The following is a 26,718-nucleotide window of genomic DNA, read 5'->3' as shown; positions in this document are numbered from 1 at the left end:
AAAATTTTACCAATCAGGACGATTTTTGTCCTACTAACCGATTTTTGACCGATTAATTCGATTCTTGACCGATTTTCACAAAAATCGAATCTTGATCCGATTTTCGCAAAAATGAATTCTTGATCCGATTTTCGCTTATTCAGTTCGATTTTCTACGGAACAGTTTAGAACACAAACTGTACAAAGAAGTATATTTTCCTAACGTATTTAGAAGTAAAGGAGAGTCGAAACCAAAATCTCGAAGTCAAAGTTCCGTGCGGATAATTCCAATAACTAAAGTAATAAACTCGCTAATCAATCAGGCCGATTTTTGATATACCAACCCAATTTTTGATCGATTAATCCGATTTTCGTAAAAATCGATTCTTAACCTGATTTTTGCTTATTCAAATTCGATTTCCTACCCAACAACTTACAACACAAACCGTACAGAGAAGTATATTTTCCTAACGAATTTAGAAGTATAAGAGAGTCTTAGAAGTAAAAGAGAGTAGAAACCAAAATCTCCAAGTCAAAGTTCCCTGTGGATAATTCCAAGAACTACTACTACTGGTGTATAAATAGTTAGTTATCTTCTGCTGCTTACACCATCGATCCAATCGATCTTCTCCAACATTTCTTACTAGAACATATATTCATAAACACAAATACTCACCTAATCATGGTTTCCAAAAGCGGTGCAACACTTGTTGGTGCATTCTTTAGCCCATTTGTGAACCGTGTTCAAATCGCGTTTAATCTGAAATCAGTTGAGTATGATTACATTGAAGAGACATTGAGTTCCAAGAGTGATGTTCTGCTAAAATCCAATCCTGTTCACAAGACAGTGCCTGTTCTAGTTCACGATGATAAGAACATTTGCGAGTCTCTTGTTATTGTTCAGTACATCGATGAAGTCTGGACGGACAATAGTTACTGCATTCTCCCTTCTGATCCTTATGATCGCGCTGTTGCTCGGTTCTGGGCAGCTTTTGTCGATGATAAGGTACATTTCTTGACTTTCAAGTAATTGTGATTGTTAGAAAAAAAATTGTTGGCTATCAAAATTTGTAGCATGGTTAGCGTAATAAGCAAAATAGGGTATAATTTGTAGTTTGATTACGAATTTCTCAATATTAGTGAGTTGTGTGATTATTTTTGCGAATTATAAGAAGTATTCAATTTTTTTATCCAAGTAAGCAAAAATTTGTAGCAATTGATTAGCGTAATAAACAAAATAGGGTATAATTTGTAGTATGATTACGAATTTCTCAATATTCAATGAGTTGTGTGATTATTTTTACGATTTATAAAAAGTATTCGATTATTTGAACCAAAAAATGAGCTGTCGAGTGAAGTTGGACTTGTTCATCAGATGAAGTCTATGTGTTTAGACTGTTTTGGAACTTTATCTGTGACTTCTTTGCAGATGGTTCCAATGTTGAAGGAGCTGATAGTGTCCTCAGAAGAGGAGGAGAAGGCGGCGGTTAAAGGGCGAATAGGGGAAGGATTGGTGGTTCTGGAGGAGGCTTTTAAGAAATGTAGTGAAGGGAAGGCTTACTTTGGAGGGGATGATATTGGATACATTGACATTGCTCTGGGAAGCTGCTTGGAACTCATAAAGGCTACAGAGAAAATCAGTGGCCTTGATTTAGTAGACGAAGCAAGAACTCCGAAGCTTGTTGGATGGGCAGCCAGGTTCCAGTCGCATGAAGCTGTCAAGAATGTCCTTCCAGAGATCGGAAGGTTTGTGGAAGTCCTCGAGAGGATTCAAGCCAGGGCCAGAGCTTTTCCAGACAGGTCTTGGCCCTATTTACCACCTCAATAGAAAGAAAATGAGTTTCTTGAAATCGCAATTTAGAGTGGAGGCTTTTCTTACCTCTTCCGAGGACCTGCCTTGAGTGCCCTGCATTTGCTTTTTAAGTAAGAACAAGAAAAATCTCTGTATTTTGCTGGTTTGAGCACCTGCATTGTACTTCAATAATTATGTAATCACAGACATCAGTTACTCGCTGATGTCTTAGTACGTTTAATACATCGTTTCCATCTACAGAAGCGTTGTTGCATATGTCAATTGACATCGTTTCTTATTTTTTACATCGGTTACCAACCGATGTCTGAGTATGTGTTTAACACATCGATTACTAACTGATTTCTTAGTATGCGTAATAAATCGGTTATTTAGTTAGAAACGATGTGTTATGCAGTCTTTCACATTAGTCTGGAACCGATGTAAAAAACAGGGACTTTTCTCTACACCCACCTAGACATCGGTTTTTAAAATTTTTTACATCAGCCCAGAACCGATGTCTATTGCCGTTTTTCCAATAGTATAATACATGTTTGAATCTCTCTTGCACAAAAATTTACCACTATACATGTGGCCTCATGCTGGGAATGCATAGTGAGATTCTGGTAGGGAGGAATTTAACTCACACCATTGTGGAGTACTAAAGCACAACTTTAACTAGCAAGCCAATGCAATAATTTTGCCTGAAACTTATAAAGGCTATGGAGAAGTACGTGGCCTGAAGTGCAAAAACACTCACCCATACTCCTGAATTAGAAAGGTAGGGTGGCTGCACTGCTGCATAAACACGTTTCAGGGTAAATGAAGATTGCAGAGAAAACGCGTGCCCTGAAGTTGTTAGAGGAAGCAAACTTCAGGACTCGTCGCAGAGGAAGCAAACTTCAGGACTCGTCGCATCGGATGAAATGAGATATTTGTAGATCTTCTCCAGAAGATGCAAGGCAGGTCAAAACTGCAGACCTTCTTAAGAAGATGCAAGCCAGGACCAAGCCTTCAAACTAAGTCAATTGTTACCAATGTCAATGTCTACTAAAAATATACTATTGACAGCAGCCTAATGTGACAACAAAAATAACCAAAAAAACTACTACTATTTGCACGTTGGTTTTGAATGTTAAAACATTGCAATCCCGGAACTTTCATTTTGTCAACTAATTTAATCAAAATCAAAATCTTAATCTTCTCTATCCACACGCTTTTCCAACGTTTCAAACTTTCCAACTTGTTGCAGGCCTTGCTCACTAAGATACCATAATACATGTCAAACCAATCTACAACCGATCGGTTAAAGTAACCGTATTAACTAACCAGTCGCACTAAAATCTTTAGGTTATAAAGGAAGACCCGAACTTGATTTTATACTCTTTAACAAAACTTTCCTGAATATATGCATACAAAAGTTAAAACAATTTGCAGACTATTACTTGAGCCCGTGAGATTTACCCGGTACGTATCCGGAAAGATAGCGGCTGCGGGTTCTCTACGATAAAAAAAATTAAAACAAAATGCGGCATTAGAACCGTAAATGAACAGAACCGAGTCGAGTTTAACGAGTTGGAGTCGAGTTCGAACCGATTTCATAAATAGAAGTTCTCCGCAAAGTTGTCTATACGTGTGACTAGATTGGATACTATAACAGACAATATAACTTACTTCTTTCCTACGACTTGCTCATTTTATAATACACAAGTTTCGTAATCTATAAGAGACTAATTCTACTCATCGACATCATATAATCTTGTTTTATCTTCTTAGACATTTCTCCATAATCACAGCTATACTCATGGAGTTCTTTAACAAAAAAGCCATTCGACTCAAAAGCCACCTAAACAAATACCTAGTCGCCTGCGACGATCAAGAATCCGTGCGACAAAGTCGCAACGGATTCTCACCCAAGGCAACATGGCTAGTGTACCCCGCGAATGAGGCCGGTGACCTCATTCGCCTCAAAAGTTGTTACGGAAAGTACTTATCAGCATCGAACTCTGCATTTCTTTTCGGGATGACAGGAAACAAAGTTGTACAAAAACACCCCGAAAGCAATGTCGATTTTTCAGTAGACTGGGAACCCGAACGTGACGGATTTCATGTCAAGTTGAAGGGATTCGGAGGAGGGTATCTACGGGGAAATGGCGGTACGCCGCCCTGGAGAAACGGCGTCACGCATGACAGTCCGTTTGCTGGAGGGTCGACGAAGAACTGGATATTGTGGAGCGTTGAGGAAGTTGAGATTGCAGGGGAGAGTTTTAGTAAGTTGAGTTCAGGGGATTTTTCGAGCCTGGAAGATGGTGGATCGCCTGTTTCGATCTTTTCTGCGAGTAGTTCTCCTGATTTTTACTCCAAGAAGGTATGTGTTTAACATTTTTGTCTGCATTGTTGTTTGCTAGTAAGATTTCAGAAGGTTTCGTAAATATTAGCTCAGGTGTACAAAATTGTGTATAACAAATTTAGACACAATGACATGGTAATTAACGTGAGATATTTTAATTGACCTTGTTGATGTTGACGATGAATACAGGAGTTTTTTCCAAGTAAAATATATTACAATTCATTACATATCATTTAGTACATTTTGTACACAGTTTATACACCAAATATTTTCCTTTCGTAAATATATATATTGTTCGTTCAATTTCATTGTATTTCATGTCATTGTCCTTAAATACTAAATATCGTATCTGATTTCACTGTATTTTCGTTTTATTCGGAGCCCTTTTATTGATTTTACCACATTTTTGTGTGGCCCCAACCCCTTTTAGTGATATTTAGTTTTACCGTATTTAGTTTCACCCTTAAATTCTTATTTTACGTATAATTATATGTTATTTTTAAATTAAATATAAAGTTATTATAATTATATTATAATTATAACATTTTTACTTCCTGTTTTTACCGTTTTTATTTTGACAATATTTTTACTTTCCGTAAATTTTCTTGTAAAAAATTGTTGAAATCGCACTAAAAGCTGTTTTACAAATTCTAGTGTTCATTATATAGTAAAAATTATGTTTCACTTAAGAAAGTGATATGTTAGGTAAGAAAAAGTAACCCATATTTTAACTAAAAAAATAAAATATTAAAATATTTTTATTTTGATTTAGTCTATGCCATAGTGATGAACTTCGTCATGAAATGATGAATAGATATGAACCTTTCTAGATAATGGGGGGCCAACTTTGTAACTAAAAAATACATATGATTAGGTAAGAAGAAAGTTACAACTTACACATATATTCAAGTATATCCTGCCACTATCACATTTAAAATAATAAAAATATTCACAAAATTAAGAAAAATGTTTGTGCATTATTGTGTGATTCACAATTAATTCACGGACATCCTGCATGTTCTGTTCCGAGTACAATGTATAAACAGCACCTTCACGTGGGCTATACCTGATTTCAACATCTATGTTCAGTTAACGCGTATACACATCAAATTACCAAGCCGCCTCTCTTTGGCTACGTACTCCCTCTCTGCCTATTACGTTTTTTATTTTGATTTTTTATACTATTTATAATAAACGTTTGACTACTAATTTACGTCTAACTTATAAGATGAAATACAGTCATGATTGATCTTATTGGATTCGTATTCATGAATATTTTAATACAGTGAACTTTTTATATTTAATACTAATACGAAATTAAAAATATTAACAATCAAAAGTGTGCATTGACAAACGTGTCCAACACAAATAGAAAACGTTTTTAGGTACGGAGGGAGTATGTCACCGCCACCTCTGTTTTCGAAGTTACGGAAACTCGAGAGTTCGAATTTTATTTTCATCTCTGTTTTCGAATTACGGAATTTCGAGTGTTTCAATTTTATTTCATTTTCTAATAATTAGTTTTTAAAAATAATGCACTTTGGAAATTGTTGATAAGTTTCATAATAATATTTGACTAATTCAATTTATAAAAATTTGATTAATTGTTAAGATTTTTTTAAATAATATACTTTATTATAAAAATAATAAATATATTTAAAATATTAGACTATATTCAGTTTTCGTTCAGATTTGTCAATCCAATCAATCAAGTAAATCTCGATCATGAATGGATTACTAATTGATAACTTGATTAATTAGTTCTGATTTTCGAAATTTATAAGCAGGATCACAAGTACAGTTAAATCTCTTTAAAATAATCGGGTCGGGACCAAGAAAAAAAATATTATTTTAGCGAGTTTATTATTTTATCAAAAATAATAAACACTATGTCCATTATGTTGGTACCGGGGAAAAATATTATTTTACCGAGATTATTACTTTATCGATTATTATTTTATCGAGATTTAACTGTAGTGTAGTCACATCTTTATCTTTAATGACATTATCTTTATTTTATTTATTGCATATTCCATTTTAGATTCTTTTCTGATACAAAATATCATAAATTCATATTTTTAATATTTTAATTCTTTAAACAACTTTTTCCAATTTAGTGACTTTTTGTCACATTCAAATACATACAAAGCTACTTATTCATATAAAGCCAGCCAGCCTGGTTTTATAGTAACATCTACCAAACACCATTACCTCTTCACCTCTCTATCAACCAAACAATCTGTTACTAATTTAAAACATCACCAACAGTTACATTAAATTTAATATCCTTCCAATTAATATTTTTCACTCATTATTTATTATTTTTTTTCCAGGCCTCACTTTCACTACCACCTCTTGAGAATACCACCAGCACCAGCTACTCAGCAATGGACATTTTCCAGAATGCACAAGCTGTCAGGCTGCGTAGCCACCACGAAAAGTATTTAACAGCTGACGACGACGAAGAATCCGTAAGCCAGGACCGTAATGGATCATCTAAGGCTGCGAAATGGACTGTTGAATTTGTTCCCGATCATGCAAATTCTTTTATCAGGCTGAAAAGTTGTTACAACAAATATTTAACAGCCTCGAATCAGCCTTTTTTGCTAGGCATGACAGGGCGAAAAGTGCTGCAGACTCTGCCTCGACGTTTAGATAGTTCTGTTGAGTGGGAGCCTGTTAGAGATGGAACTAATCAGGTGAAGTTGAGGACTCGGTACGGGCAGTTTCTACGTGCTAATGGAGGTCTGCCACCCTGGAGAAACTCTGTCACGCATGATGTTCCGCATAGGACTGCTACTCAGGATTGGATTTATTGGCATGTTGATGTTGTTGAGATTGTTGTCAGATCACCTACTGTGAATCCTGCTCCTGAGAAGCTGGTTTATTGTGATGATTCGTTTGCTTCTGCTGATTCCAGCTCACATTCAGTTGATAGAGAGGCCTTTTCCAGACAAGAGGTACCAATAATTTTGTAATTAAATTTGTTAATCGCGATTTAATGACCTCTAGTATTGTAGCCTAGTGAATATTATAATTTAAATTCTATTAGACCGCGATTGTAATGATATCTGGCATTGTAGTCTAGTGAATTTCAGATCAAGAATGTGATTTAATGAATTTAATTTAGTTTTTTTGCTAATTTTGATTATTGTAGTCGATTGATTCGGATGTGGAATTGGTGAAGAGGGAGGATGGGAGGACTATATATTACAATGTCGCGAATGAATTTGGGGAAATTGATGAGGAATTAGAGGGGTTTTCGATTTTGTTCAAAGGGAATAGTGTTGAGGAATTGACTAGGAGCTTGGAGGAAGTGACCGGATTGAATGATGCGATTGTGTGCTCCAGGAGTCCGTTGAATGGGAAGCTGTATCCGCTTAGATTACAGCTGCCTCCCAATAATGTGACGATGAATGTTGTTGTGCTTCCAGCTTCTTCAAAAGGTAAAGCTTTGGTTCCTTTTCTTTTCGCAATCTAAATTCTAACATACACAGTTTAAGTTTGTATGAAATTTTCTAATCTGAGCAACATCGCTATTTGCTGATAAAAAAAATGAGGTTTTAGGCTCTAGACACTATGGTTTTTGAATAATTTACGTTTATCTGTTGAAGGTCCCTTGTCAACATTGAATGATTTTGGTTATTCCACTACATTAGTAGAAGCAGTTTCTAGCTCCATAAGTTGCATCTGAAAGCATAGAGTATTCTATATGCTAGTTAATTCATTACATTGTTGCAAACTGAAATTGCAATCCTTTGGTAAATTTACATGTCAAAGTCATCGAGGGTATTGTAGTGGCATACAAGCAGTGATAGTTGTACTGTTACCGTGATGGTAGCTGGTTTACCCCGCTGATTCTTGAACAATAGTGATACTAGTATATCTAAGGCGGTACTTGAAAAAATACAGATAGTATTTGTATAAGGGGCCGGAGGTTTAGTTCATCTGTTTCACTCGTGATTAGCTTGGTTTGGGTTCAATCCACCTGCTACTTCTTTAAAATCTTTTTAGTATAAGATATTCCTAGATTCGTCTCTGTATACAAGGATAATAATTATCAGAAAGAGATATCTGGAGATTGTACCAGTTTATTATATTGGGTTGGATTTTGTTCAATGTTATGAACTGAGAGTGAAACAAATTAAACCTACCTAGGATTTTGAAAGTATGGTCAGGGCAGAATGAAGTTGGAAGTAGGATTCGGGGATTTTAAGTTGTTAACAGACCTTATTTATCCCTCTACTCATAGCATTTTACGTTATTTCCTAGAAGACCTTAAACTTAGGAGAAGTACTTTGGGATGTTCTGTAAGTTCTTAAAACTATGTTTTACTGAAGATTTGCATAGATAAAAAGAAGAAGAAGAATGAGGAGCTGCAGAAAAATGCCAAAAGACACGAATAGTGGGAAAATGAGTTACACAGAACTAGCTAATTAGCATAATTGCACATTTTGGTTTGTGCAGGATAGTTGTTCATGTATTTATGGACTACAATATTCCGTAGTCTGTTCAAACATGATATTTCTTGATGTAGCAAACATGAGAATTTGAACTTGGCTTACAGTTTTCTTGTTTATCTTGTATCAGTTGCAAAAGAGTTCTCTTAAACTGGAATGCAGTAACAGCTTACATTGAGGCGGGCATCTGGGACTGGGCACATTCTTCATTATGTGATTAGCTGAGTATGTTATGAGTTTTAAATGAGAAAATTAGAAGTTCTTTCATTTCTCTGTAGATGAATATGTTAAGTGATGCAATGTATAGAAGGCATCATGCTTGGTTTTTTTATTCTGGTTGTTGAATATGTAGTAGTAGTATTGCTCTAGAGTTGTTGCCCTTGCGACTTGCAATTTGTTTTTTGTGTCAACTTCTTTTTGAAATATGATATCTGATTCATTCTTTTATGTCTTAATCTTGTCGTTTTGGATTGGAATACAATTGTGTACATTCGAACTGTTAGAATATAAGATCCTGGAAAGGGCCATTCTCTAATACCTTGAGATTTTAGAGTAACTGGTTCCTGGACTTGGTATAAGCAAGCTATACATTGACATTATGTATTATGTCGTGTTTTGCAATCAAGATCCAGTAGACTTACCCAGGTATGTCTAGGAAGAATGAGATGTACTTTATCTTGTGCTATTTAGACTCTTTTGGTTAGTAAGATCACTGAATTAGACAGAAAGAGAGGGATTTGAACTTCCGATAGACAAAGCTTAAATAGGATAGCAGTTTCAATGGTACATCTTTAACCACTCCATCATCTCTCCTACATTATGACTCATATTCATCCAAGTTCAAAGAAAGAAGTTCCTTTCGAGGCTTTGCTATGAAAAGGAAATCTGTAGTTGTCAGAAATATCATGTCCATGATTGGGAGAATTGGAAAACTCAACTGCTTATGTGCTTCTGAGCCCTACCATGTTGCAGTGCTATTTCAGGTAAGTTTCCGATAATCACCTTGTCCTACCACACTGTGAAAATTGCATTATTCAATACCAGGCTGCGGAAACAGGAAAATTGGATTGGTCTATGGTCTTCCATCATTTCTATTAACTATTACATTCATTCTACAAAATATTGCTTTATGCAGTGGAAGACTCATTCTCATGCTTTATCATTATTGACTAACATATACTCCCTCCGTCCCGGCCAATTCTTTACGTTTGGTTTGGGCACGGAGGCTAAGAAATATGTATAAAGTAGTGAAAAAGAGAAAGAAAAGGGAGTAATAACGTTTACCTTACAAATTTAATCTGTTAAATCTCAGTGTTCAGCTACCTCTAACCTGTGTAATCTCACTTTCCTAGAGTTCCTCTAACATGGCTTCATTCTCGTGCATTTACACGCTCATCCTCCTATTTGTATGCTCAGCTGTGGCTGAAAACACAACTAACTCATCAGCATCATCATCATTTTCTTCGCCTCAAAGCGAAAGAGAAGCTCTTCTCAGTACGGGATGGTGGAGGAATCAAATTCCTTTAGATAACACTTCAAAGCACTGCAACTGGTATGGCATTAGCTGTGAGGAAGGTCGAGTCGTTTCTATAAAACTAGGAAACTACCTAATAGGAGATGAGCTTCGAAAACTCAACTTCTCTTCCTTCCCATACCTCCAAAAACTTGATCTTTACTACTGTAAGCTTAATGGAAGCATACCTTACCAGATTGGAATGCTTTCAAAACTCACGTATCTCTCACTCAGAGGAAACTATCTCACTGGTAAGTTACCTTCTTTCCTCGGTAACCTCTCTCAGTTACAGGTACTTGATGTATCTTATAATCGCCTCAGTGGGTTCATTCCCAATGAACTAGGAAAGCTGACTAATTTGGCTCATTTATATCTTGGAGATAATAATCTCAATGGTTCCATTCCCTTGGAACTAGGAAATCTGAGTAATTTGGAAGATTTATACCTTCAGGAAAACAGACTCACAGGGACAATCCCATCAGCTTTAGGCTCCTTGACCCAACTCAAATATATGGACCTTCGTGCTAATCAATTTAATGGCACTTTAGATTTGAAAGATGCTAATCTCAATAATCTCATACAACTTGACATGTCTTATAATTTTCTCACCGGCTCCATACCTGTTTTTAAGTGCACAGGTCTACAATACCTGAGCCTCTCAGGCAATTTACTAAGTGGAGACATTCCAAAAGAACTTGGAAATTGCTATTCTTTGTACTCATTGAGTTTGCATAGTAACAATTTGACCGGAAGCATACCTAATAACTTGCGTTGTTTGGTACATTTAACTCGCTTGGACCTCTTCGACAACCACCTTTCTGACACACTCCCACCCACCCACCATCCATATGAGCACCACACATGTGATAATAGTTTAAATGGTGCTAATGTGACCTCCCACCAGAAACATTCGGTGTCCCTTGTCCTCTCCATAGCTGCTCCTATTATTACCATTGGCCTTTTCTTAATGATACTAGCCTCTGTTTTCATTTGTCGCCAAAAAACTAGAGAAAATCAGAAGAAAATGCTTGCACAAGATGGTGAAATTTTTTCTGTCTGGAACTTTGATGGAAACCTTGCATATGAGGACATTATAAAAGCAACAAATAATTTTGACATTAGATACTGCATAGGAACTGGAGGGTATGGTAGCGTATATGAAGCTAGGTTGTCAAACAAAAAAACTGTCGCACTGAAGAAACTTCATCGACTGGAAGCCGAGGACCCAGGTTTTGACAGAAGCTTCAGGAATGAGGTGCAGGTCTTGTCAAATATAAGGCACAAGAACATCGTGAAGCTCTATGGTTTCTGCTTGCAAAATCGATGCATGTTTCTAGTTTACGAGTATATGGAGAATGGAAGTTTATTTTGTGCTCTGAGAGATGATGCTCATGCCATGGAATTAGATTGGACTAAGAGGGTGGAAATTGTGAAAGGTATAGCACATGCTCTATCTTACATGCACAATGACTGCAATCCACCTATAGTTCATCGCGACATATCAAGTAATAACATACTTTTGAACTCTAAAATGGAGGCATTTGTCGCTGACTTTGGCGCATCAAGGTTTCTAGACCCTGACTCATCCAATCAAACTATGGTTGCAGGCACTTACGGTTATATTGCTCCAGGTTATCACTTCTTAACATGCCTCAATTTTAATTTATACATGGAAGTAACTCTTTTTTGTTGTCACCATAAGGTATGCATGGAGATTCCTTAAAATACGCTTTAATTTTCTTAATGTACAGAGCTTGCGTATACAATGGTTGCAACTGAAAAATGTGATGTGTATAGCTTCGGAGTGGTGGCCCTAGAAATTCTTATGGGAAGCCATCCAGGGGACTTCCTCTCGTCATTCCCATCTCCCAGATGCACTGAGAGTAAAATGATGCTGAATGAGCTATTGGACACACGCCTCCCCCTTCCCACAAGACAGCAAGAACATGACATACTACTTGTTTTGAAACATGTATTCGCATGTCTGTGTTCCAATCCCAAATTCCGGCCATCTATGATTACTTTGTCTCGGGAATTTTCGCAAACTCAGAAGCTGTTGACTACAAATTCTATCTACGCCACTTCTGTTGAACAACTTTGCAAATTTCGAGCAGTTTCTAATAGCAAGTCGACAACTGACACGATTCTTGTTTAAATGTTAACCAGTTTCCTTACGTTGTGCATTCCGCATATAAATAACTTCTTGTTGGTGTATCCTTGGTGTCACCTTGTTGGAAGAAATTATGTTTCATTAGACACTTCTGTTATAAAGCCATTATTGTGGCTTTTTAGTCAGTATAAGTTCTTTGCAGAAGCATTCTATAATCCTATTTGTTATTGCTGAACCTCTGTGAAATTTCTGATTTTCTGAGGTCCCATTTAGCTAATCATTTGGTTGTAAAGAGCAAATTTGTTTACACCATGACGGAAACAGGTAATGGTGAGACTACGAACTTAAGAGGGGAACTGAGAAATCGTAATGACCTATCGTATTTTCTTCCCTCCGCCAACACAGAGCGTTATTGTTGTGTATACTAGGGACCTGACTAATTTGGTTAATCTGTACCTTAATAGCTAACATGAGAATTTAAAGCTGAGAAGACCTACTTGGACTCTGATATTTCTTTGATATGCAGGGTGAGGAGAACAACATCGTTGTCATATTATTATTCACCTGCAAGACATGCGGTTGATATCTATCGTATTATTCAAAAAATTCAAACCATTCCCAGTAATTTCTTGGATCTTCATTATTCTATCGTTTTATATACGCACTTTGAGCCCTACACCATGTTGCAGTGCTATTTCAGCTGACCACCGTGGAAAATGAACCTGGAAACTCAAAGACTTCAAGACTTGTGGTCTTGTATTGTCGTAACTAATTGGGCCATGTTGTAAATGAAAACGAACCCTTATGTCAAATCATCGTTACACCATCTTTCACGCTAGCCCAATAAAAAGTTACAAGCCTATTCAAGTCAAAGAAGTTACTATTGTGTAAAATTATATTCAGCGTTCTAAATTCCATTGTTAAAATCTGATTTATGTCTACGAGGTATTTTCGAATTGTATATTTCATTATAAAACACATCATGAAAACCAGTACTAGTAATTTATCATAATTATAAACTCTACGGAAACCTACGGAAACCTTAACAGTGTTGAAACTCTACGAGGTATTTTCGTTGTTTGAAAAATTTAACAGTGTTGAAACTCTACGGAAACCTTCTTCTTTCTGACGAACTCCCGCGCTCCTATACATATGAGCAGCAGTCATGTGATAATAGTTTATATGGTGGTGAAGTGACCTCCCACCGAAGAATGTCGGTCTCCCTTGTCCTTTGCATATCTCTTCCTATTACCATCGGACTTTTCATATTGATAATAGCCTCTGTGTTCTTTTTTCGGAAGAAACCTAGAGTAAAACATGACAGGATGATTGTGCAGACTGGTGATATTTTTTCAGTACTGAACTTTGATGGAAACCTTGCATATGAGGACATCATAAAAGCAACAAACAATTTTGACATCAGATGCTGCATAGGAACTGGCGGCTATGGTAGTGTATACGAAGCTAGGTTGCCAAAAGGAAACACTGTTGCACTTAAAAAACTTCACCGCTTGGAAGCCGAGGACCCAAATTTTGACAGAAGCTTTAGGAACGAGGTGCATGTCTTGTCAAATCTAAGACACAAGAATATCGTGAAGCTCTATGGTTTCTGCTTGCACAACCGATGCATGTTTCTTATTTATGAGTATATGGAGAAGGGGAGTTTATTCTGTGCCTTGAGAGATGACAATCACGCTGTGCAACTGGATTGGAGTAAGAGGGTGAATATTGTGAAAGATGTAGCACATGCTTTATCGTACATGCACTATGACTGCAGCCCGCCTATCGTTCATCGAGACATATCAAGTAACAACATACTATTAAACTCCAAACTGGAGGGATTTGTTGCAGATTTTGGTGCCTCAAGGTTGCTTGACCCGGATACATCCAATCAAACTATGGTTGCTGGAACTTGTGGTTACATTGCTCCAGGTTATGACTCCTTACCATGTCTCAATTTTAATTTATACCCCCTTGCTCTTTTTATGTCGCAATATATTATGCCAAAAAAAAATCCTAAGATTTTCCTCAATTTTCTATGTACAGAGCTTGCATATACGATGGTTGTAACAGAAAAATGTGATGTGTATAGCTTCGGAGTGGTGGCTCTAGAAATTATCATGGGAAGCCATCCAGGGGACTTCCTGTCGTCATTCCCACTTCCCAGATGCAACGAGAGTAAACTGATGTTGAATGAGCTGTTGGACACACGCCTCCCTCGTCCCACGAGACAGCAAGAACAGGACATACTTCTTGTTTTGAAGCAAGCATTCGCATGTCTGTGCTCCAATCCCAAATCCCGACCATCTATGATTGCTTTGTCTCAGGAGTTTTCACAGACTTGGAAGTTGTTGACAATCAATTCTATCTATACCACTTCCGTTGAACAACTTTGTCGATTTCCAGGAGTAACTAAAAGTAAGTCGACAACTGACGAGATTCTTGTTTAGATGGTCACCAGTGTCTCTACATTCTGTATTCCGCTTATACATATCAGAATCGTCTCGTGTTTGGGAGACTAAATAAAAGTGTGATCAATAACTTCTGTTTGGTGTATTCTTGGTGTATTATGTTTATGTTTCATAAACTTTTATTTTGTATAAGTTCTTTGTAGAAGCATTCTGTAATCCTAATTGTTATTGCTAAAAACATAAGAAACCTCTAATTCTCATTTTCCGAAATTCCTCAGTTTCTCAGGTCCTTTGTTTTATATGTTATCTTTTGCATACTATGACTGTAAAACTGAGAAATCCCATGGGACACATTATAACAACAAGCTTGATTATAGTGGTTGATATGCTGTGATTTACCATAGTGTAGCATAAGAAAAATGAAACATGGCTTCATAACAGTAGAACCGAAGACTACCAAGTCAGCCATAGTGAAGAACAAGTCCTGGATATAAGTGTAAACTCGAGATGACTGAATGAGCAGCTCAAATGTTATATGTCCAAATTTACTAAGTTTTTTCTTCTTTATAAAAACTCGAGAACATGAAACAGCAAATTTGTTTACACCATGACGGAAACAGGTAATGGTGAGACTACGAACTTAAGAGGGGAACTGAGAAATCGTAATGACCTATCGTATTTTCTTCCCTCCGCCAACACAGAGCGTTATTGTTGTGTATACTAGGGACCTGACTAATTTGGTTAATCTGTACCTTAATAGCTAACATGAGAATTTAAAGTTGAGAAGACCTACTTGCACTCTGATATTTCTTTGATATGCAGGGTGAGGAGAACAACATCGTTGTCATATTATTATTCACCTGCAAGACATGTGGTTGATATCTATCGTATTATTCAAAAAATTCAAACCATTCCCAGTAATTTCTTGGATCTTCATTATTCTATCGTTTTATATACGCACTTTGAGCCCTACACCATGTTGCAGTGCTATTTCAGCTGACCACCGTGGAAAATGAACCTGGAAACTCAAAGACTTCAAGACTTGTGGTCTTGTATTGTCGTAACTAATTGGGCCATGTTGTAAATGAAAACGAACCCTTATGTCAAATCATCGTTACACCATCTTTCACGCTAGCCCAATAAAAAGTTACAAGCCTATTCAAGTCAAAGAAGTTACTATTGTGTAAAATTATATTCAGCGTTCTAAATTCCATTATTAAAATCTGATTTATGTCTACGAGGTATTTTCGAATTGTATATTTCATTATAAAACACATCATGAAAACCAGTACTAGTAATTTATCATAATTATAATTAAGGATCAAAACATGGCTTCATTAATCTCCTGCATTATTTTTGCACTCTTACTCCAATTTGTATGCTTAGCTGTGGCTGTAAACACAACAAGTTATCAGTGTATAACAGCGAAAGAGAAGCTTGTAGGAAAAGAAGAGAGCAAACCGAAAAGAACTTGAGAGAATGAAGGAGTCGTGGCGTGAATTAACACTGCCCTAAAGTTGAATTTGCCCCGCTACGTACACACGGCCTCTTGGCAATCAACCTCCAAGGTTACACGACTTCTATTTCTTTGGTGTAGTACAAAGAGATAGATTGAAAACACTCTTGATCATTGCCCAAAAATATACTTATATCTATATGAGAGGAAAATTGTTTTTGTGTGTGCAAACATGAGGGGGAGACCTCCTTTTATAAGAGCTCAAACTTGTAACTCCAAGAATGGCCAAAAGACACCATTAATACAAGGAGGTAAAAAGGCTCCAAAGTGAAAAGTCACAAACTGAAAAGTCTTGAAGATTTTTCTAGATTTTTCTTTTAAAGCAAACTATAGAAATAATATTTATATTAATATTAATTCTAACATTCCCCCACATGCTGCAAAAGAAAAATAATTTAAGTAATTTAATGGGCAATGGATAGTCGGTTTCTTAAGCACCAATGTCTTGTGGACTTGAATTGATACCGGTGCATACAAACATGCCTCAATACCATGTGAGGTAGAAAAATCCTTGAACCTCTCACGGAAGTTAGTGAAAACATATTTGCGCACTTTAACCTTTCTCAAATCAAGAAGTGATTTCGCAAATTATATTTTTATATAAGTGCCCCCACATTGTACCTGGATTTTCGTGAACGCTCTAGAAGTCCTTCGCCAAAGGACTCTCATAAGGGGTTGGGCAATAGCCCCACATTCACAGAGGTAAGTTCATCAAGTTTGTATTGTCGCAAACCACCTCTTACGAGACTATGAACTTATTAAGAGCATTAGCTCATCCTAACACATGTGACAATAATAAAAATACTACATCACTTTATTAATAGGAATGGTAGTAGTATATAAACATGAGTTCTTTTATGATTTCGTTTGACCCATTGAACTTAAACAAGTTTAAGATGGGTGTCCATCACAATTCACTCCACAATAGGCTTTAAACCCATTCCTTGTGCTGACTCCAACACTAATTTTCTACAAAGGCCTTTGGTGAGAGGATCTGCAATATTCCTCTCTGATTTTACATACTCGAGTGATATCACATTATTTCTGATCAGACTTCGAATTATAGCATGCCTCAAGCGAATATGTCTTTTCTTCCCATTGTAGAGTTGATTATTCGCTAGTCCCATTGCAGCTTGTGAGTCACAATGCATTGAAACTGATGGAGCTGGCTTCCCCCACAAAGGAATATCAGCAAGTAAACATCTTAGCCATTCAGCTTCTTGACCAGCCAACTCCAACGCAATAAACTCAGATTCTTGTGTGGATTTAGCATGACAAGTTTGTTTTGAAGATTTCCAAGATATAGCAGCTCCAGCAAGAGTGAATACATAACCACTAGTAGATTGAATCTCATCATTATCCGACACCCAATTTGCATCACAATATCCTTCCAAAACATGAGGACTTCTTTGATAATGCAAACCCCAATTTATAGTACCCTTTAAATACTTCAACAATCTAATCAAAGCACCCCAATGATCACGATTAGGATTGTGAGTGTATCTACTCAGTCTACTAACAGCATATGCTATATCAGGCCTGGTATGATTCATCAAAAACATTACACTTCCAATTATCTTGGCATACTCTTCTTGGGAAACACTATGACCTTTATTCTTTTTCAAATGAATACTAGGATCATATGGTGTCTTCACAGGGGTACAATCAAATTGATTAAATTTCTTTAAAATTTTCTCAACATAATGAGACTGGTTTAACGATAACCCATATGAATTCCTAGTAATTTTTATGCCAAGAATCACATCTGCCTCTCCTAAATCCTTCATATCAAAACAGGAACTTAGGAAGGCCTTGCTAGTATTTACCACATCAATATTGGTACCAAAAATTAACATATCATCAACATATAGACATATGATCACACAACCAAATTGATCAAATTTAGAATAAACACATGCATCAGAATCATTTACTTGGAAGCCATCAGAGATGATAGTTTGATGAAATTTTTCATACCAGTCTTTCGGAGCTTGTCTGAGGCCATACAATGATCTTATAAGCCGACATACTTTGTCTTCATATCCCGGGACAACACATCCTTCTGGTTGCTTCATGTATATCTCCTCATTTAAATCTCCATTTAAAAAGGCAGTCTTCACGTCCATTTGATGCACAATGAGATTATGAATAGATGCAAGAGCTATTAAGGCTCTAATGGTGGAAATATTTGCTACGGGAGAGTAAGTATCAAAGAAATCAACACCTTTCTTTTGTCGATGTCCACCAACCACTAACCTGGCTTTGTATTTTTCAATTGATCCATCAGATTTATATTTCTTTTTAAAAATCCACCTGCTTCCCAGTGCTTTACAACCTCGAGGAAGATCACATAAAACCCAAGTATTATTATTCATAATGGACTCAATTTCACTATTAATAGCCTCTCGCCAAAAATTAGAATCAATTGATCTCATAGCCTCCTCATAGGTTTTAGGGTCTTCTTCAAGAATGAAAACATTTATCTCCTGCTCACCTACAAACTCTTTTTCAGTCAAAAAAGTAGTTAGAAAATCATGTCCAAAGCTAGTCTCGACTCTAGCTCTTTTACTCCTTCTAGGCTCATGATTTGCATCGGTAGATGTAATATTATGATGTGACACTGATGAAGAAGATCCAGATGCTAAACATGATTGCACATTAGCTTTCATAGGAAAAATATGCTCAAAAAATTCAACGTCTCTTGACTCTTTAAATGGACCAAAACCATATGCATCTTTAAGAATAAGTCTATATGCACCACCATTAAAACCAACAAAAATACCATCAACAGTCTTGGGACCAATTTTACTTCTTTGAAATTCTGGGAGCCCAATTTTTCCCAAACACCCCCACACTTTAAGGTAACTCAAGTTGGGCGCGAAACCCTTCCATAATTCATAAGGAGTTTTATCAGATTTTTTATGCGGCACACGATTAAGCACATAGCAAGCATATAAAATAGCTTCACCCCACATATTAGAAGGCATTCCTGAACTGATAAGCATAGCATTCATCATATCTTTAAGAGTTCTATTTTTTCGTTCAGCTACCCCATTTTGTTCAGGCGTATATGGTGCTGTAACCTCGTGAATAATTCCATTAAGTTCACAGAATTTCTTTAGAGTTGCTCCATCATATTCACCACCCCTATCTGTTCTTAACCTTTTAATATTTTTATTCAATTGTTTCTCAACTTCAGCCTTATAAATAAGAATTTTTTCTTCGGCCTCATCTTTCGAACTCAACAAGTAGAGCTTGGTGAATCGTGAAAAGTCATCCACAAAAGTAATATAATAACGTTTACCTCCTCTACTCATAGTGTTCTTAAAGTCACCTAAATCACTGTGAATTAATTCAAGCAATGTCGAAGACCGGTTTCCGATTTTATTAAAGGCCTTTTTAGGGTGCTTTGCTTCAACACATACTTCACATTTATCAAAAGATGTATTGCTGAATTCAGGGATTAGCCTAAGTTGTTTAAGCCTTTTCACAGAAGCAACATTTACGTGACCCAGTCTAGCATGCCATAAGGTAACAGATTCAGCAATATAAGCAGAAGCAGTAGCAATTTTATTATCAGTCAAAATATCAAGTACAAACAGCCCACCATTACAAAAGCCTTTGCCCACAAAATCACCATTTTTAGTAAGAACAAGTTTATCAGATTCAAAGGTTAATTTAATACCAGCTTTGTTCAATAAGGCTCCAGAAATCAGGTTTCTACGAATATCAGGGACATGCAAAACATTATGCAAAGCAATAGTTTTTCCAGAAGTAAGTTTAAGAGAAACCTTTCCCTTTCCAAGTATACTCACAGTGCTTGAGTTACCCATGAAGACACATTCTCCATCAGATGCTTTATCATAGTCCTGGAACATATCCTTATTTGAACAAATATGACGAGTTGCACCGGTATCCACCACCCATTCAGAAATATTGCTCACCAAATTTACTTCAGATACAACAGCAGCTATGATTTCTTCAGTGAGATTGGCCTGAGTCTGAGATTTGTCTTCCTTTGTTTTTGAACCAGGTCCCTTTCCTTGCCTACACTCCTTTGCGGCATGCCCGAATTTTCCACAAGTGAAGCAATTTCCTTTAAACTGCCTTCTCCCTTTGAAGTTCTTATTTTTCATTTTAGTGCCATGGAACTGATTTGGACCTTTACCTTTTGGTCCTTTCGTATGACCTGCATCTTTTGACTCAACAAGATTAGCAGTAAATGAAGAATGACCAAGTGTTGTTTCATTTGTTTGAATTCGATTTTGTTCCTCAATCTTGATGTGAGACACTAACTCTTGCAGAGTGAAGTCCTTCTGTTTGTGCTTCATAGAATGAACATATGTTTGCCAAGATGGTGGTAATTTTTCAAGAAGACAATTAGCTTGAAACATTTCACAAATTTTCATTCCTTCAGCAATAATATCAGCACATAAATATTCATACTCATGAACTTGTTGAAGAACAGGCTTATCATCAGACATACGAAAATTTAGCCAACGACTACATGCATATTTCTTAGTCCCATAATCATCAGAACCATACTTGGTTTTTAAAGCATCCCAAATTTCTTTGGCCTTTAAGGACTTGCTATAGATTAAATATAAAGCAGATGTCATATAATGCAATAACATTCCACGACAAGTCTTATTATCCTTCTCGAAATCTTTTCCAGAATTTTCAGGGGCTGAGTCTTTAGTGAGACAATAATCTACTCCAATTTGACTGAAGAAAAACTCCATCTTATCGGACCACATTTTATAATTTTTCCCATCAAAAGGGTCTAATTTAGACATATCAGGAATAAAAGTATTGGAATTCATGGTGGCAGATAAGATATATGCTAACACAAATTTCAACTTTAGAATGTAGGAAAAGAAGAGAGCAAACCGAAAAGAACTTGAGAGAATGAAGGAGTCGTGGCGTGAATTAACACTGCCCTAAAGTTGAATTTGCCCCGCTACGTACACACGGCCTCTTGGCAATCAACCTCCAAGGTTACACGACTTCTATTTCTTTGGTGTAGTACAAAGAAATAGATTGAAAACACTCTTGATCATTGCCCAAAAATATACTTATATCTATATGAGAGGAAAATTGTTTTTGTGTGTGCAAACATGAGGGGGAGACCTCCTTTTATAAGAGCTCAAACTTGTAACTCCAAAAATGGCCAAAAGACACCATTAATACAAGGAGGTAAAAAGGCTCCAAAGTGAAAAGTCACAAACTGAAAAGTCTTGAAGATTTTTCTAGATTTTTCTTTTAAAGCAAACTATAGAAATAATATTTATATTAATATTAATTCTAACAAAGCTCACTCATTTTTAGCTTCCTATCATCTGCAAGTCTTTTTTGATATCAGAAATTGCAGATTAGAGAAAAAACCGCGTCTTTAATTAGAGCAGCAGATTTTATGATTAACATAATGGTTGTCAGACAATTGTATGATCAAAGTACATACATTTTTAAGTACACCTTGTTCTCTCTTATGGTCTCGAATTGTGCAGAGGTAAACTAAACAGCAATGCTAGTAGTATGAATGTCAGGAGAAGAACTATTATAATAGAACTGAAGACTGTTCCCAGTTTTATTATAGCAAATTTAATTGAAACTATTTAGTTATCTACATTAATATGAATATTATCTACCTTGATGTATATTATATGTTAGCTCTACAAATTTGAATTATTGGGGCATATTTGCAGAATTATTTTAAAATCTTAGTTCAATCTTTTAAGTCAACCAAGTTAACAATTTAATATTTTCATTGTAACAAAATTATTTAAAACTATTTTTTTTACACCATTCTACACTCTAATTCTTTAGTCAACTATCATTTTCATGTTCATTCTACCCTTCTACATATAAGACTACAAATATATCACTGGTTATTGATTTGCTATGCATTATCCCTGGTTGACCAAGTCAACATCATATATTTTTTATTAAATTAATTAAGTTCTTCGGTTATTTATTATTTAATTTAGTAATAAAATTATAATCTTTTTATTATATATTGTGAACGAGTGTATAAAAATTATAAACCGAAATATTTAGCAAAAAATAACTACAAACCGAAATGGAGAGAATATTGTATTCTATTAATTAGGTTAATCTGTATAAGTTGAATTTAATTAATATTTTCTTAATGACACTATGAAAAGAAATTTTATGGACGAAGGCATGGTTGTAGTTTCAAAAACGAGAAATAATCGATTGAGGTAGCCACCGATATGTTAAATCAGAGTTTATCGGAAGGAAAACTTAATTGTTTTTATTTTTTAAAGAATATTTAATATATTATCCTATTTTTTAATAAAATACATCGTTCAAAAGTAATTTATAGCGTAACTTGAGTTTTAAAAATCAAATCAATCAAGTACAATTTAAAAAATAAAATACTTTATCAACAATTTTTTAAAAATTATTAAAATATCTTTAGAATACCAACGGAAACTTAAAAGTCATTTCATGAAGGGTCGGTCTTTTCTTTTCTAAAGGAGAAAATGATGAAGATTTTAGGGGCTGTTTATTTTAGAAAAAAATGCTCAAAAATCCAATTTTGGTATTGCGTGAGCCCGTAAGGTTTATTTAGTACGCACCAAAAGGTGGCGGCTGAGATTACCTATGATAGAAAAAAGAAAAAAATCCGGTTTTGGATTTTAACCTTCAGAACCTTCCAAAATACCCACAAAATAGGCGACAAAATAGGCATTTAAGAAATGTATATTCAAACTTCTAGAACTTAATAAAACTTACCAAAAAATATGAACATGCGTATTTATTTTTGTTTTTAAATAGAATACGCATATTCAATAGGCGATTCACAAAAAAATAAATATATAAATGTGCATGTTTCAACATGGGTATTCCTAATTTTTTGTAGGTAACTCTAAATAGAGTTTGCAGGTAACTTTAATATCGTTAAATTTGCAGAAATTTAAGAACTATGTTGAGCATAAGAAGGCCAAAAGTAGTCTCATATTTTTGTGCCTACTTAGTAAAACAATAGTTTCTGTTATGGGATGCAAGTACACAAGTATGATTAGTTGTCATTCAACCATGACGACTACCAAGTCAGCCATAGTGAAGAACAAGTCCTGGATTTAAGTGTAAACTCGAGATGACTGAATGAGCAGCTCAAATGTTACACGTCCAAATTTATTACGTTTTTTCTGATCTGTAAAAACTCGAGAACATGAAAGAGCAAATTTGTTTACACCATGACGGAAACAGGTAATGGTGAGACTACGAACTTAAGAGGAGAACTGAGAAATCATAAAGACCTATCGTATTTTCTTCCCTCCGTCAACACGTACAGAGCGTTATTCTCACTACAAGATATTTCATTATTATCAACGACATATTCTGTTGGTAAGTTAACAAAATCTGTTGGTAAAAACATTTACTAACAGATTGCCCACTAAACTGTACCGTTAGAGCAAACGTCGTTGGGAAGCACCTTCCTAACTGATTTAGGTGTCCGTAACTAAGTTAGCAACAAAATAGTAACAAACTAATAACACTTACAAAATAATCAAAAAACACCACTCTACCAATAGAATATTTGGTTGATAATTCTAATAACAAGCTGCTAACAGAAAATTTGTTGTTAAATTTGGTAACAAAATATCGGAATTTTGACAACTGAATAGACACACCCTTTTACCATCCCAATTTTATTCAGAGTTCTTCGCCGGAAAATCTTTTGTTAATCAATTGGGAGACTTTGCTAAAAATCACAATTTCTAATATGATATTCACAGCGAAATGTTCAACTCCATTTATAAATACAACTCATAATAAGGTAAAATGAAAGATTCAGAAAAGTTAAGATATTTTACAATCAATCAAATATAATTTTACAAACATTAATTGTAACACCAAAAAAAATAGTACATACAACACTCTTAATATATACAATCTTCCAAAATTTAGGACTTCCTCAAAAAAATGCTCATATTATATACAAAGTTGATTCAACCATTTGATGCTAGTGCCTGATAACAGGTGTACTAACAGGTGTACTCAATGCACTCTGAGCTTCAATCTTTGTTTCGAATGTCACAAAACCAAACCCAATTGGCATTTGTGTTCTTTCATCCGGTGTAAGTCTAGCTGCAAGAATTATTAGTTACTAGTCATATATAAAACCCAAAATTACAGTTACAATCAATATATTTATAATCATAGATGATTACCTTCTGTAACTGAACCAAATGGTGAGAACAACTTCTTTAATTCTTGATTTGTGTTGCAAGTGTGATAAAGAGGGGGACAAAAAATGAGGAAGATGAAACTGCAGATAAATAGCTAGGAACTTAATCGATTCGGCGCTAGAATTCAAGCCCCTACTTGAGAATACAAAAATTGAATCGGCTGCATAGTGTTGGGGTGGGAGAGAAGATGTGAGAGTAAAGAAAATGAACAAGAGTGTGCACTGTAATTGATTTTATAGTTGCGCTATAGTAGGGTGTGACATATATATGGTTAGTAACCGATCTATAATTACTAACCGAATACTAATCGAATACAAGCTGGACAAGTGGAAATGACATCGGACAATGTCGTTAGTATTGCGTTAGTAATCTGTTAGTAAATTAATGTTATTCTATTAGTATTCTGTAGTTAGATATCTGTTGTCCGTTCATTAGTAATTCTGTTATAACTTTTGGTCTAGCCAACGGAAAATTTCGTTGGCAACTTTTCATTAGTAATCCGTTGCGAAACCGTTGATATTATATCGACTTTTTAAAAGTTTGCAATTGGTCGACAATCCGTTGGTAATTGCTAACGGATAGATTTTCGTCGGCAATTTTTGTTGGTAAAAATGAGATTTCTTGTAGTTTCTTGTGTATACTAGGGACCTGACTAATTTGGTTTATCCGTACCTTAATAGCTAACATGAGAATTTAAAGTTGAGAAGACCTACTTGATTTTCTTCTCCAGCAACGGGCTCGATTCCGTAGCACTCTGATATATTTCTTTGATATGCAGGGTGGTTGATACCTACACCATGTTGCAGTGCTATTTCAGCTGAACACTGTGGAAAATGAACCTGGAAACTCAAAGATTTCAAGACTTGTGGTCTTGTATGGTCATAACAGACAGACAGAGATATCTGGAGATTGTACCAGTTTATTATATTGGGTTGTATTTGGTTCAATGTTATGAATTGTGAGTGAAACGAATTAAGTTGGAAGTAGGATTCGGGGATATTAAGTTTTTAACAGACCTTATTATCCCTCTACTCATAGCATTCTACGTTATTTCCAAGAAGACCTTAAACTAAGGAGAAGACTATGGGATGTTCCGTAAGTTTTTAAAGCTATGTTTTACTGAAGATTTGCAAAGATAAAAACAAGAAAAAGAACGAGGAGCTGCAAAAAAATGCCAAAAGACACGAATAGTGGGAAAATGAGTTACACAGAACTAGTTAATTAGTATAATTGCACATTTTGGTTTGTGCAGGATAGTTGTTCAAGTATTTATGGATTACAATGTTCCGTAGTCTGTTCAAACATGATATTTCTTGATGTAGCAAACATGAGAATTTGAACTTGAGCATGTATGATAATAAAGCAGTATGATGGCTTACAGTTTTCTTGTTTATCTTGTATCAGTTGCAAAAGAGTTCTCTTAAACTGGAATGCAGTAACAACTTACATTGAGGCGGGCATCTGGGACTGGGCACATTCTTCATCATGCTTTAAATGAGTAGGTGAGTATGTTATGAGTTTTAAATGAGAAAATTAGAAGTTCTTTCATTTCTCTGTAGATGAGTATGTTAAGTGATGCAATGTATAGAAGGCATCATGCTTGGTTTTTTATTCTGGCTGTTGAATATGTAGTAGTAGTAGCAGTATCTCTTTCATGTAGTACTTTTCGCTCCAGAGTTGTTTCCCTTGCGACTTGCAATTTGTAATTCCATTTACTATACGGAATTATTTCACTTTTAAAACCTTCAAAGAATAGACCTTACACAAGAAGAGAATGTGTGTATTTGATTCTGATTGTAAAACTTTTTTAAAGAACAACAGTGCGACGAAACAATTGGAAGGATTCATAAGTCAATAAATCATGATTGAAGAAGAAAGAATAAATGATGTTGTGGATATGTTGTGGACTTGATGATTTGTTCAACAAAACACCTTAATTAATTTTGTTTAGTAAATAATGTAGCACTCGACGGATATGGAAACTAGTCCCGACGGATAACTTCATATAGTCCCGACGGATAATGTTTCTAATTATCCATCGAGTGAGTAGCTTATGTAATAATAAGTCTTGTAGCACATTTCTGCATACAACTCTATTTAGATTCTATAGTAGCTTACAAGTCATGTTGACTTTAACTAGATATGCAGAATAGGTTGATTAATTGTACATAATTGATGTCTTGTAATTCTGCATAAGTTAAATGAAGTCTAGTGCCAAATAAGCTATCAACGGATGATTAACAGAGTTTCGACGGATGACTGAAGAACTATCAACGGATGTCCAACGTAGCTATCAACGGATGTCCAACGTAGCTGTCAACGGATAATCAAAAAGCTGTCGACGGATAATCCTGTACTCAACGGATAAAGG

The 26,718-nt window shown here is 35.5% G+C and overlaps 3 protein-coding genes across 4 annotated transcripts; all 3 read left to right on the top strand.

Moving 5' to 3' along the window:
• Positions 1–499: 499 nt before the first annotated feature.
• LOC141676682 (glutathione S-transferase U16-like) lies at positions 500–2,057 on the top strand. The gene is made up of 2 exons (XM_074482383.1): positions 500–985; positions 1,409–2,057. The coding sequence occupies exons 1-2, from the start codon at positions 662–664 to the stop codon at positions 1,805–1,807; spliced, it is 723 nt and encodes a 240-aa protein (XP_074338484.1). The 5' UTR covers positions 500–661; the 3' UTR covers positions 1,808–2,057.
• A 1,436-nt stretch (positions 2,058–3,493) lies between these two features.
• On the top strand, positions 3,494–25,908 carry LOC141676681 (uncharacterized). Of its 2 annotated transcripts, none has more exons than XM_074482382.1 (4): positions 3,494–4,136; positions 6,452–7,078; positions 7,276–7,564; positions 25,752–25,908. In XM_074482382.1, exons 1-4 carry the CDS (start codon positions 3,573–3,575, stop codon positions 25,769–25,771), a joined length of 1,500 nt encoding a protein of 499 aa, XP_074338483.1. In that variant the 5' UTR covers positions 3,494–3,572; the 3' UTR covers positions 25,772–25,908. The 2 variants fall into 2 exon arrangements, with proteins under 2 accessions (XP_074338483.1, XP_074338482.1); XM_074482381.1 differs by lacking the exon at positions 25,752–25,908 and adding an exon at positions 8,709–9,033 and having other exon boundaries at positions 3,497–4,136.
• On the top strand, positions 9,813–14,850 carry LOC141677614 (receptor like protein kinase S.2-like). The gene is made up of 5 exons (XM_074483617.1): positions 9,813–11,722; positions 11,843–12,240; positions 12,902–12,957; positions 13,268–14,133; positions 14,248–14,850. Exons 1-5 carry the CDS (start codon positions 9,943–9,945, stop codon positions 14,649–14,651), a joined length of 3,504 nt encoding a protein of 1,167 aa, XP_074339718.1. The 5' UTR covers positions 9,813–9,942; the 3' UTR covers positions 14,652–14,850.
• Positions 25,909–26,718: the final 810 nt, after the last annotated feature.

This window comes from Apium graveolens, chromosome 8, assembly GCF_009905375.1.
Source record: "Apium graveolens cultivar Ventura chromosome 8, ASM990537v1, whole genome shotgun sequence".
Lineage (NCBI taxonomy): Eukaryota > Viridiplantae > Streptophyta > Magnoliopsida > Apiales > Apiaceae > Apium > Apium graveolens.
Note: the sequence above shows the minus strand (reverse complement) of the source record. Positions and strands in the feature narration are given on the sequence as shown.